At 38.4% G+C, this 14,298-nt stretch overlaps 1 protein-coding gene across 1 annotated transcript in view; it reads left to right on the forward strand.

Annotated features, from left to right (window-relative positions):
• Positions 1–14,298, forward strand: part of LOC124787820 (mediator of RNA polymerase II transcription subunit 1-like) — a 237,130-nt gene that overhangs the window by 81,856 nt on the left and 140,976 nt on the right. Inside the window, exons 5-6 of the mRNA XM_047254752.1 lie at positions 3,951–4,194; positions 4,409–4,610. Coding sequence (XP_047110708.1) covers positions 3,951–4,194; positions 4,409–4,610 — 446 coding nt within the window. The remainder of the gene's footprint in view (positions 1–3,950; positions 4,195–4,408; positions 4,611–14,298) is intronic.

The raw sequence follows: 14,298 nt of genomic DNA on the forward strand, positions 1-14,298 counted from the left end.
TCATTGTCCAAGTGATTTTAATTATTCTTAAACTTCTATTTAATTTTTTCCATTGTATCACTTTATATTTCTGTCCAAGTTCTTGTATTCATCATTTCTGTTCCTCAGTTTGTTTGAATTTCATTTTATTTATGATCCCTTCTTTCGTTTAAATCTTCATCTGTGCTATTTTATCCATAGGGCAACAAGAATTCAGGTTTTAATGTTTCTGTGACAATTACCAAAAAAAGTAATCTTGTAACAAAACATACATTTTTTACACCATTGCACAGAGCTAGATGATTTCATTTTTCAGTTTTTTAATCAATGGATAGGCATTTTCATACATTTAAATATTATGATGTAAAAATTAAAATCATATGCACAAGGATTCCAGATGAATAGAGAATGACAGGAAGAAAAAATAAGAGCAAATAAAAATGTTAATGTGATGATGAAAATGATTCAGCAGAGGAGTAAAAATTAAAAAAAAGATACATTTAAACCAATTAATCAAACAACAGTTACTATCAAAAACATTTTGAGAAAGATCTAAACATAAAAAAATTCACAGCACCTGATGAGATTTGAACACACAACCTTCTCCACCTCAGGGATATATCTTAACCACTAATCTATGCCACTGCTGTGCGCAACGCTATTATATTAAAGCCTCTACATCATCATGTGAAATTCTATTTCTCTGATTACTTGTGAATGAGGACTCACTTTGATGAATGGTTGTAACATGTGATACCTGAGACCCTACCTTGCACCACTGTATAGATGGTTTCAAAAAGTCAATCCCATCCCTGGGGACCTTCCCATGTGAGTGAGTGCTCCTTCCTATCCCTTGCTGCCATTTTCCTAATAGTTACCAGTATTCCAGGTACTTCTGAATTGCTGACAGTTGACAGATTTGTGCCCATTTTATGTTTGCTTTCTCTCTGACTTGGTACAGCACATTTCTTAACAGATGAAGTGAGTTTAACAGCCTCAGTTTCAGTTTCATTGGAAGACAAAATATCAAATGTGTTACTTAGGGTGAGGGTGTGACACCCTAAGCTCGTCTTGGTCCCTGCATCTTGCCTCTTGCATCACCTGTAGAGGCTCCGTAGACCTCCCACTAACACGCCAGTCACATTCAAGTTGATGAGTGGTGACAGGCCCTGTACTTCCTATAGAGGAGACAGTACGCATCGAAGAGAATAGTACATGAGGTACCATCGATATCTCTAGTACATGACTCAAGGTAGCTCTCCCAACGCAGACATTCGTAGCAATTCCGAATTACTTGACAGCAGTAAGGGCAGTTGTCATCTCATCATAAACAGCAACAACTCATCCCGTGTTAGGAAATAACGTTAACAGTGGGCTGCGTTGTGACTGGTGCAGTGTTTTTCAGAATAATTTTCAGCTACATGTTTTGATTTCTTTAAATTCCTGGCTCTACTACACTATAGTGATTATAAGTTCATTTTAAGAACTGAATTGTTGAAGTTCCTACAAAGTGATTTCTATTACGACAAGAGATAAACCTGAGATAAAATCTACTGACTGCATGAAACTGCTTGGAACTTTGAAGTTCTGTTTTGTAGTAGGTATGCTCTCTAATAAACTCAAGTGACGGACTTGAAAATAGTTTAAGTTTTCAAAAAACCTAGACAATATATGCTGCTCTTGATGGGGAAAATGTATATAACATATCAGTTGTAATTTGTACAGAATATACTATCAGAACAGAGCAGTCAACTTTTAATTAATGTGTTTATGTCACGACCATAATCTTTCAAACAACTTCAAAAGGGGTAGATTTTGGGAAAGTCACCCAGAACAGCATGTCAGGGGAGACTTACCGTAAGTCTCTCTCACACACACACACACATGACCAATGTCTCTGGCTGCCAAGTCCAGACTGTTGTAGATCAGCATGCTGATTTTTGTACGTTGTTGTCCAACAGCAGTCCAAGACATAAGTAGTTGTGAATTGACTATGTGGAATGGGCAGACAAACATCTTTGAAGATGATGAAAATTTCTGGTTGCTATTAGTTGATATAGAGTGAAATTTTCCAAGTGTATTGTGACAGGTCATAGATAGAGGTGACTGCAAACACGGACTTTAAGTCTACACTACATTGCTGATGTACGAGGCGTGATTGGAAAGTTTTAAGAATGGATCCGCTACTGCTTACTGGTTTGGCGGGCAGGTACACGGTGGGTGGGGAATGAGTCATTGCCTTGCCCTTGAACACCCTCTGTGTTTCCTTTATTCAGTTTGTTGTAGCAGCTGGTTGAGTGCAGGTCTGTTAGGGCTTGTTGCCGGATTCTGTCTTTGTAAAAATGGAGTTTGTTTGAAATTTTATTTTAAAACCAGAAATCAGCTTTTGAGACTTCCGAACTATTAAAAACAGCTTTTAGAGATAATTATATGAGCCGGTCAAATGTTTTTGTCTGGTTCAACAGGTTTAAAAATGGCCACAAATCATTTGATGATAATCCACAGTCCAGCCGTCCTTCCACCTCAGAAACAAATGAAAGTGTTGTGAAAGTTCACGACTTAGTGCGCTCTAATCGTAGACTTACAATTAGGGAGATGGCTGATGAACTTAAGTTTCAATGCAGTTCAGTTAATTTTAACAGAAGATCTGAACATGCATCAAGTGTCCGCAGAATTCATTCCAAAAGTGTTGTCAAGTGACCAGGGACAACATCGATTTGAACTGTGTCAAGAACTGATTAATCAGACTAAAAATGACCCAGATTCGTTAAATTGGGTAATTGCAGGTGACAAATCATAGGTATATGGATATGATCCTGAAACCAAAGTGCAGTCTTCTCAGTGGAAGACTCCAGGTTCACCACAACCGAAAAAAGCATGGCAAAGTCGGTCTAAGGTGAAGACAATGTTGGTGATTTTTTTTTGATTTTACCAGTATTATGCATCATGAATTTACCCCTGGAGGACAGACAATTGACTAGGAGTACTACTAATGTGTCCTTGAGCATTTATGCGAAAAGGTGCAGAAGAAAAGGCCTGAGTTATGGAAAGACAGGAGTTGGTGCTACACCATGACAATGCTCCGGCTCATCGTGCACTCTCCATCGTTGAATTTTTGACCCAATTCAAAATTCCTCTGCTTCCACAACTGCCACATTCCCCTGACTTTGCCCCTGCAGACGTCTACCTGTTTCGTAAACTAAAATTTTCACTGAAAGGGAAGCGGTTTGACTCGATTGAAGACATCCAGGCAAATACGGAGAGTGTCCTTGACACACTTCAGGTAAAATAATTTGCAGGAATGTTTCCAAAAGTGGAAACACCATTGGAATAGGTGTGTTCAGTCTGAAGGGAACTATTTCGAAGGAGATGCATCACAGTAGCATGTAAGTACCACCATTGTTCAATTACAAGCCTATTGTTAAAACTTTCCAATCATACTTTGTATGTGGTTGTGATCCGACCAGTGGCTTCATGCCTGTAGGCCTCTTGGCACATTGTCTGTGTGTGTGTGTGTGTGTGTGTGTGTGTGTGTGTGTGTGTGTGTGTGTGTATAGTTGGGTGGGTTATTAATTGTGCACACGCATAGGAGGAGGGGGGGGGGGGGGGAGGGTGATCAAGCCAAATTGAAGTCTACCATTTGCAACACCAAGCTGCAATTGATACTCAGGCTTAAGAGATCACTGTTGTAAAGTTATGGTCAGCATCATTGTGAGTGTGAAGATACGGAGTTATCACCACAGCATTCTTACCTTATGAATATTGTGATTGATATTCTTCATCTTTCAAATGTTTTGATTTTAGCAGGCAATATGTGGTAAAAAATTACCCTATATTATGCTGTATTTGGTACATATTTCTGCCATACTTAAGTAAAAGTTTCAGATAAGAGCCTTTCATTAGTTTCATTTGCACAGATACTTCTTAACATTATTTTGTTTGGGTATATAACTAAAACATTTTTCTTTCAGAGTTGTGAAGAACTAGTTTTATGCCTATCCCGCGGTGATTTTGCCGACTTCACAGCACAGCTAGAAGGACTAGCATCGATTTACCAATTAAATGCAGAGAAAAAAGTTAAATGTAAGGCATTCAGTGCCCTTCAGGGTCTTGAAGCAGATCTTGGAGCATTGGCACAATTACAGAACTTTATCAAGGAACCATTCAACTTAGTGCATAAATCTCCAGTTGGTATATTGCAGAAAAGGAGAGGAGGTACTCTCAATCTTGTTTATATTTTTGATGTGGTTTTATACTTTTTTTAATGGTTGTACTTGATTACCCTTGTTTTTCATTTACTAGAATAAAATAAAAATGATTGACTGCAAATACAAAGCAGTATTTCAAAAGCATTACTTAATGATAGGATTTTTATGCCCTTGTGATAAATTGAAATGTGCAGTTCTTCAAAGACTCTGTAACTTTTCAGGCCACGCAATGCGCCTTACCTACTTAGTTCCTCCTTATGAGCTCTTGGATCCAGAAAAGCACACTATGCATCCACTGACAGCAGAGGAGGTCATAAACAAAGGATTGGGTTTTAGTGTGACTGTTTGTGTGGAGGGCTCAGCAACACACAAATTACAGACTGCACCTCTTATCTCTATCAATAGGAGCCCCGGAGGCAAGAGGTCTGTTAATAAATAAGAATCTGTGAATAATTTATTAATGTTTGAATGGAATAGAAGGTTTATTAGTTAATAGTGTAAAAAAACCACATGATGTTTAAGAGTGTACATTAGTTAAATGATTTTGGGGGAATATTGCCTTTTACATTATTGAGTCCAGCTGTTGACAACTGGAAATAGATAAAAACTGCCAGTATCCATACCTTTCCAAGTTTCTGTATTGACTGTTGTAATTAAGAGTTATATGTTCCTCTTTCGCTATCTGCAGTCAGTATTTTTCTATACCTGAGCATTGTCTATGCAAGATTGTGTGCCAACTAGCTCCATAGATGATGAAGAGATTGAATAAATGTACAGTAAGATAAAAGAAATTAATTAGTGTATATAAATTAATTAAATTAATTTGTCCTGTTAATTGATGTCACTACTCAGTATACCCAAAATGTCTTGTGTAGAACTTGTTGCTGTTGTTGTGGTCTTCAGTCCTGAGACTGGTTTGATGCAGCTCTCCATGCTACTCTATCCTGTGCAAGCCTCTTCATCTCCCAGTACCTACTGCAACCTACATCCTTCTGAATGTGTTTAGTGTATTCATCTCTTGGTCTCCCTCTACGATTTTTACCCTCCACGCTGCCCTCCAATACTAAATTGGTGATCCCTTGATGCCTCAGAACATGTCCTACCAACCGATCCCTTCTTCTAGTTAAGTTGTGCCACAAACTTATCTTCTCCCCAGTCCTATTCAATACCTCCTCATTAGTTACGTGATCTACCCATCTAATCTTCAACATTCTTCTGTAGCACCACATTTCGAAAGCTTCTATTCTCTTCTTGTCCAAACTATTTATTGTCCATGTTTCACTTCCATACATGGCTACGCTCCATACAAATACTTTCAGAAACGACTTCCTGACAATTAAATCGATGTTAACAAATTTCTCTTGTTCAGAAACGATTTCCTTGCCATTGCCAGTCTAGATTTTATATCCTCTCTGCTTCGACCATCATCAGTTATTTTGCTCCCCAAATAGAAAAACTCCTTTACTACTTTAAGTGTCTCATTTCCTAATCTAATTCCCTCAGCATCACCCGATTTAATTTGACTACATTCCATTATCCTCGTTTTGATTTTGTTGATGTTCATCTTATACCCTCCTTTCATGACACTGTCCATTCCGTTCAACTGCTCTTGCAAGTCCTTTGCTGTCTCTGACAGAATTACAATGTCATCGGCAAACCTCAAAGTTTTTATTTCTTCTCCCTGGATTTTAATATGTACTCCAATTTTTTTTCTCCTTTTTTTTTTTTCTCTTGCTCAATAGACGGATTGAATAACATCGGGGATAGGCTAAAACCCTGTCTCAGTCCCTTCTCAACCACTGCTTGCCTTTCATGCCCCTCGACTCTTATAACTGCCATCTGGTTTCTGTACAAATTGTAAATAGCTATTCGCTCCCTATATTTTACCCCTGCCACCTTTAGAATTTGAAAGAGAGTATTCCAGTCAACATTATCAAAAGCTTTCTCTAAGTCTACAAATGCTAGAAATGTAGGTTTGCCTTCCCTTAATCTTTCTTCTAAGATAAGTCGTAGGGTCAGTATTGCCTCACATGTTCCAACATTTCTACGGAATCCAAACCGATCTTCCCCGAGGTCGGCTTCTACCAGTTTTTCCATTTGTCTGTAAATAATTCGCGTTAATATTTTGCAGCTGTGACTTATTAAACTGATAGTTCGGTAATTTTTACATCTGTCAACACCTGCTTTCTTCAGGATTGGAATTATTATATTCTTCTTGAAGTTTGAGGGTATTTCGCCTGTCTCATACATCTTACTCACCAGATGGTAGAGTTTTGTCAGGACTGGCTCTCCCAAGGCCGTCAGTAGTTCCAATGGAATTTTTCTACTCCCGGGGCCTTGTTTCGACTCAGGTCTTTCAGTGCTCTGTCAAACTCTTCACGCAGTATCGTATCTCCCATTTCGTCTTCATCTACATCCTTCTCCATTTCCATAATATTGTCCTCAAGTACATTGCCCTTGTATAGGCCCTCTATATACTCCTTCCACCTTTCTGCTTTCCCTTCTTTGCTTAGAACTGAGTTTCCATCTGAGCTCTTGATATTCATACAAGTGGTTCTCTTTTCTCCAAAGGTCTCTTTAATTTTCCTGTAGGCAGTATCTATCTTATCCCTGCTTAGCCATTTTGCACTTCCTGTCGATCTCTTTTTTGAGATGTTTGTATTCTTTTTTGCCTGCTTCATTTACTGCATTTTTATATTTTCTCCTTTCATCAATTAAATTCAGTATTTCTTCTGTTACCCAAGGATTTCTACTAGCCCTCGTATTTTTACCTACTAGGTCCTCTGCTGCCTTCACTACTTCATCTCACAAAGCTACCCATTCTTCTTCTACTGTATTTCTTTCCCCCATTCCTGTCAATTGTTCCCTTATGCTCTCCCTGAAACTCTGTACGACCTCTGGTTCTTTCAGTTTATCCAGGTCCCATCTCCTTAAATTCCCACCTTTTTGCAGTTTCTTCAGTTTTAATCTACAGTTCATAACCAGTAGATTGTGATCAGGGTCCACATATGCCCCTAGAAATGTGTTACAATTTAAAACCTGGTTCCTAAATCTCTGTCTTAACATTATGTAATCTATCTTAAACCTGTCAGTGTCTCCTGGCTTCTTCCATGTATACAACCTTCTTTTAAGCTAACAGTTGGTTCAAGAACCATCAAAGAAGGTGTAGAACTTACGGTACTGGAATTTATTACATATGATAATACCTGAGATGTATCCAGTGCCAATTAATGACATGAGAGTTGAATTTACTTGAATTGTTTTTAACTCTATTGATGATGGTCTAAGACAGAATCTGGTTGATGCTTAAGGTTTTCTATAAAACAGCTAATGGTCAAATATGCAATTCATGAATTGCTTGACAGCTGTTAATAATTATCTAACAAAAATGTTTATGATGAATTTCATTATCAAATACATGTATTGTGATGGCACAGTTAAAGTGCCTAGCTCCTTGAAGAGGTACCTACATGACATTCATTGGTGAACACCACATAATAGTCTTACTGCCCGCTTTTGTCCAATTTATACTTTCTTTGTAAGTGATGATTTGAGCTACCCCAGAAAATTATTTTGTATGACATTATTAAATGGAAATATGCGGAATGAGTCAGGAGGTTGATATGTTTGTTTCATAAAATTTGCCTTACAGACTGCTGTTAGTTTTCCTGATCTCCTGTTCTGTCATTAACATTGGTATTACGTTTTCATGGCTGCCTGGAAGGTTGTTCTGCCCATTCAGCTGATTGCTGATGTTGATATCAGCATTTATTTTCCTGTCATAATACTTATTTTCAGCAGAAACCCTTCATCCTCTGTACTTTCCTGAAGAATTGTGTTGTCTTGACATTCCTATTTTGTTCACATCTTCCTCAACCGTGTTGTCATTTTGCCTAATAGGAGGCCTGTATTCCCTACTTCTTCCTTCATTAGATGTTCTACACTTTCCAGATAAATGACAAACTTATTGATGTCATTCGCTGATGGGGAAATTGTTTTATTTCTTCAGTATAAAGACAATATATTCTCTGTTCCCATGATAATCTGTTCATTTTCCAAGTTAGTGCTCAAATAGTACAAAGTTGTTTCCCACTTCTGCTCAAATCTCCTACTCTTAATTGAATCTTTCTTTGGATTGTAGCCATCTCTGCCTTCTCACCATCCGTTGTTCCAGTCTTTGCATGGCCAGTCATTGTCATGCCACTGGGGCATTGCTCATTCTCTTCAGTAGTTCAGGCCCCGTTATTCCTATTACTATCTGGGCCTCCCAGTTGACCTCTTTCTTCTACATGTTTAATTATCTTGCTTTCTCTTCTTTCTCAGTCATAAGACCATATGACATATCTCAACATCACCCATGTGCTCCGCTTAGTAGCTATCTTACCAATGTTTTTTCACCCACTGGCATGTCCAGATATCTGTTTAATTCTAGTGACTTTTCCAATATGCCAACTAGTGGCCCATACATCACTCTACTGTATGTTCATAGCTGCAGTTCATCCTTGACATTCTTGCATTTCCTGTGACCAGTATTTTTCTGTGAAAGTTTTTTCAAAGTTGTTGTACATCATCATGTCTAAATTCAGGGAATCTGCCTAGTTGGCTATGCCTTCTTCCCTCTGCCTTGTTGGCAATTTTTTAAATGTCTGTACATTCTTCAGGCATCAATCTTTTAAGCCTGCACAAAATTACCATTGGGTGTGGTCTTCTCCCAGTCAAAATCTGTTGCAATCCCTGTTGAAAGCATGTACTTTCTCCAAACGAGTCAATACTATGTTATTTATTTCTTTGTTGAGGTTTCTAGCTTCTTTCTTTTAGGTGTCCATTACAAAGTTACCAGAGTTATTATTGTTCATTGTCACAATACCAGCAATCATTATTAATTCTGTTTTGGTCTTAGCAACTTCTGCCTCACTTCTTTCACTAATCTGTTTTCTTTTTTGCTACTTTGTTTTTTCCTTGTGTCATAAAGAGATTAACTGCATGCAGAGCTGCCTATAATTCTTGGCACAACCTGTTGCAACTGCTGCAGCCTGCAGTATTCTTAGTTCATAAACGTAAACTCATTCCTTGCATTCTCTGATTACTCACTCAACTTAACAATGAATTCTGCTTACTGAGTCAGTATTTGTCTCATTTCAGCAGTGTTTACCTCTTACCTTTTTGTCAAGGTGTCTAGTCATTAGTGTTGCTGTCTCCAGTACATGTCTGTGTAGGTTCTCATTCTGTCTTATTTCCTTTATCTTGTAAATCATCTTGACATGAATTTGACACTGGTGAACTACTGTCTTTCACTTCCCCCGTCTCATTCCTGAAACAAGATTCTGTTGCACCAGTTCCCAACATTTCTGCAGAGGATCTGCATCCCTTTCTCTTAGCCATTACACTTTCAGGTTGCCAGCTTGTGTAAATTAAAATTACTTTCAGTAACTATCTTGAAATTTTTCTCCATGATTTCTACTATTTTAAGTTCATTACACTGATTCTCACTTTCTGACGTAGTACATTAGTTTATTCACAACTCACTTGCAAAATGAACTTCTACCCAACACTGTCTACAGCAGCAGTGACACATGCAGCTGACTATGCCAGTAAAGTTGGTTAGTGAACATAGCTTGCTGTGTTGCTTGCTGACGGTGTTCACTGTTTCACATATATGACACTTCTGCACATGTCAACAATCATCAGTATTTGCGTACACATTACGTACCCTATTGTTGCCTTGCATAGTTTGGTAATTTCTCTTCTGTGCTTATTAGACCTGGAAATTGTGTCGTGACATGGTACACCACTTGTAATATCTCCCCCCATAAGTTTGAGAAATCTGACAGAGATCCTAATGGTCAGTTACGGGTCTCTGGGTGAGAGACTTCCGTCAGGCATGATCACGCAGAACACTAAACTGCAGTCTAATTTTACATGATGTGGATGTTATCATATACAACAAAATTGATCACGGATTTAAGGTACGTTTGATATAGAAGATGACATCCTTTACTTGCTTTATTCAACTGTAAACAATGTAAAACATGCCTAACTGCACCACACTCATTCTTTTTATGATGCAGACAAAATTTAAAGTTCATGCACTCCAAAAAAGCCATGCACAAGTCCATATTACTATTCTAGTGGAATATTTCCCTCAGTGCCCTTCTTTAAAATTCAACTTTGCTTATTTCTGGCTTGCAGCTCTTTCATTGCATATTTACCTAATGAGTCAGCCCCACTACTGCTCTTACAGGCTCTGTACTAACATGCATTGTCGCCACAACGTGACGGTGCTCACTTTGCCAGAAAAGGCAGAAGCCTACATCAAGTTCTAGAAGCTAACGCTTGCCAACCAACTCCTGCTTTTACCTGGCTCACTTTCAAGGATATAGATCATGATAGCCTTACAGATTTGACACTGAACCCATATCCATTCACAACATGATTTCACATGCTTAGCCACTGCTGATCTAATCCTTATTTTTACAATTACATATTATGCTTAGCTCTATTTCTCAAACACTGTTTATAACCAATGGTACATGTACTGTAATTTGAGAATGCAACTATGAATGTACATTCATTTCTTGTTGTATGTGGATTTTATTTTATTGGTAAGTGCTGCTTATTTCCACTGAGACAAGGTAGCATAAGTCTTCTGTTTTATTTATGATAGTGGTCCTTAATCTTTTCCTCAGCTAGATAATGAACTTCCATGTTTTATGAGTATTTACTGGGTTCATCTGGGCTTGGAATTTTTCTGTGAGTGATGCTGTACATGAACAGTTAATATGTGTAAGTGTGTTGAGAGCGATGAACAGTTCACAAATTTTGAGTGAGAATTAGAGTTGCCTTGTAAACTGGTTGCTGCTGAAGAGGCTGGAATAATTAGTGCCAACAGTAAACTCATGTTAGTAAATAAACAATAAAAGTTAAGCATATTCATTGTTGCGTAGCTCTCTTGTTATAGAATGACAAAATTATATACATGTGATCATCTTAAAAGGGAATCATTTTGGAGTGGTGTGCAATTGGTCGATAGATGCTATCTAAGAAGCCAAAATTGATGGTCAGTTGGATGCAAAAATTACAGATTCAGAAATAAATGAGTTTGTAGTTGTTGTGGTCTTCAGTCCTGAGACTGGTTTGATGCAGCTCTCCATGCTACTCTATCCTGTGCAAGCTTCTTCATCTCCCAGTAGCTACTGCAACCTACATCCTTCTGAATCTACTTAGTGTATTCATCTCTTGGTCTCCCTCTAAGATTTTTACCCTCCACGCTGCCCTCCAATGCTAAATTTGTGATCCCTTGATGCCTCAAAACATGTCCTACCAACCGATCCCTTCTTCTAGTCAAGTTGTGCCACAAACTTCTCTTCTCCCCAATCCTATTCAGTACCTCCTCATTAGTTACGTGATCAACCCACCTTACCTTCAGCATTCTTCTGCAGCACCACATTTCGAAAGCTTCTATTCTCTTCTTGTCCAAACTAGTTATCGTCCATGTTTCACTTCCATACATGGCTACACTCCATACAAATACTTTCAGAAACGACTTCCTGACACTTAAATCTATACTTGATGTTAACAAATTTCTGTTGTTCAGAAACACTTTCCTTGCCATTGCCAGTCTAGATTTTATATCCTCTCTACTTCGACCATCATCAGTTATTTTACTCCCTAAATAGCAAAACTCCTTTACTACTTTAAGTGTCTCATTTCCTAATCTAATTCCCTCAGCATCACCAGATTTAATTTGACTACATTCCATTATCCTCGTTTTGCTTTTGTTGATGTTCATCTGATATCCTCCTTTCAAGACACTGTCCATTCCGTTCAACTGCTGTTCCAAGTCCTTTGGTGTCTTTGATAGAATTACAATGTCATCGGCAAACCTCAAAGTTTTTACTTCTTCTCCATGAATTTTAATACCTACTCCGAATTTTTCTTTTGTTTTCTTTACTGCTTGCTCAATATACAGATTGAATAACATTGGGGAGAGGCTACAACCCTGTGTCACTCCTTTCCCAACCACTGCTTCCCTTCCATGCCCCTCGACTCATAACTGCCATCTGGTTTCTGTACAAATTGTAAATAGCCTTCTGCTCCCTGTATTTTACCCCTGCCACCTTCAGAATTTGAAAGAGAGTATTCCAGTTAAGATTGTCAAAAGCTTTCTCTAAGTCTACAAATGCTAGAAACGTAGGTTTGCCTTTTCTTAATCTTTCTTCTAAGATAAGTCGTAAGGTTAGTATTGCCTCATGTGTTCCAACATTTCTACGGAATCCAAACTGATCTTCCCCGAGGTCCGCTTCTACCAGTTTTTCCATTCGTCTGTAAAGAATTCGCGTTAGTATTTTGCAACTGTGACTTATTAAACTGATAGTTCGGTAATTTTCACATCTATCAACACCTGATTTCTTTGGGATTGGAAATATTATATTCTTCTTAAAGTCTGAGGGTATTTCGCCTGTCTCATACATCTTGCTCACCAGATGGTAGAGTTTTGTCATGACTGGCTCTCCCAAGACCATCAGTAGTTCTAATGGAATGTTGTCTACTCCCGGGGCCTTGTTTCGACTCAGGTCTTTTAGTGCTCTATCAAACTCTTCACGCAGTATCTTATCTCCCATTTCGTCTTCATCTACATTCTCTTCCATTTCCATAATATTGTCCTCAAGTACATCGCCCTTGTATAAACCCTCTATATACTCCTTCCACCTTTCTGCCTTCCCTTCTTTGCTTAGAACTGGGTTGCCATCTGAGCTCTTGATATTCATACAAGTGGTTCTCTTCTCTCCAAAGGTCTCTTTAATTTTCCTGTAGGCAGTTTCTATCTTACCCCTAGTGAGACAGGCCTGTACATCCTTACATTTGTCCTCTAGCCATCCCTGCTTAGCCATTTTGCACTTACTGTTGATCTCATTTTTGAGACGTTTGTGTTCCTTTTTGCCTGCTTCATTTACTGCATTTTTATATTTTCTCCTTTCATCAATTAAATTCAATATTTCTTCTGTTACCCAAGGATTTCTACTAGCCCTCGTCTTTTTACCTACTTGATCCTCTGCTGCCTTCACTACTTCATCCCTCAAAGCTACCCATTCTTCTTCTACTGTATTTCTTCCCCCCATTCCTGTCAATTGTTCCCTTATGCTCTCCCTGAAACTCTGTACGACCTCTGGTTCTTTCAGTTTATCCAGGTCCCATCTCCTTAAATTCTCACCTTTTTGCAGTTTCTTCAGTTTCAATCTGCAGTTCATAACCAATAGATTGTGGTCAGAATCCACATCTGCCCCTGGAAATGTCTTACAATTTAAAACCTGGTTCCTAAATCCCTGTCTTACCATTATATAATCTATCTGATACCTTTTAGTATCTCCAGTATTCTTCCAGGTATACAACCTCCTTTTATGATTCTTGAACCAAGTGTTAGCTATGATTAAATTATGCTCTGTGCAAAATTCTACAAGGCGGCTTCCACTTTCATTTCTTCCCCCCAATCCATATTCACCTACTATGTTTCCTTCTCTCCCTTTTCCTACTGACGAATTCCAGTCACCCATGACTATTAAATTTTCGTCTCCCTTCACTACCTGAATAATTTCTTTTATCTCGTCATACATTTCATCAATTTCTTCATCATCTGCAGAGCTAGTTGGCATATAAACTTGTACTACTGTAGTAGGCATGGGCTTCGTGTCTATCTTGGCCACAATAATGCGTTCACTATGCTGTTTGTAGTAGCTAACCCGCACTCCTATTTTTTTATTCATTATTAAACCTACTCTTGCATTACCCCTATTTGATTTTGTATTTATAACCCTGTAATCACCTGACCAAAAGTCTTGTTCCTCCTGCCACCGAACTTCACTAATTCCCACTATATCTAACTTTAACCTATCCATTTCCCTTTTTAGAGTTTCTAATCTACCTGCCCGATTAAGGGATCTGACATTCCACGCTCCGATCCGTAGAACGCCAGTTTTCTTTCTTCTGATAACGACGTCCTCTTGAGTAGTCCCCGCCCGAAGATCCGAATGGGGGACTATTTTACCTCCGGAATATTTTACCCAAGAGGATGCCATCATCATTTAACCATAGAGTAAAGCTGCATGCCAATAAA

The sequence above is a fragment of the Schistocerca piceifrons genome, chromosome 3 (assembly GCF_021461385.2).
Source record: "Schistocerca piceifrons isolate TAMUIC-IGC-003096 chromosome 3, iqSchPice1.1, whole genome shotgun sequence".
Lineage (NCBI taxonomy): Eukaryota > Metazoa > Arthropoda > Insecta > Orthoptera > Acrididae > Schistocerca > Schistocerca piceifrons.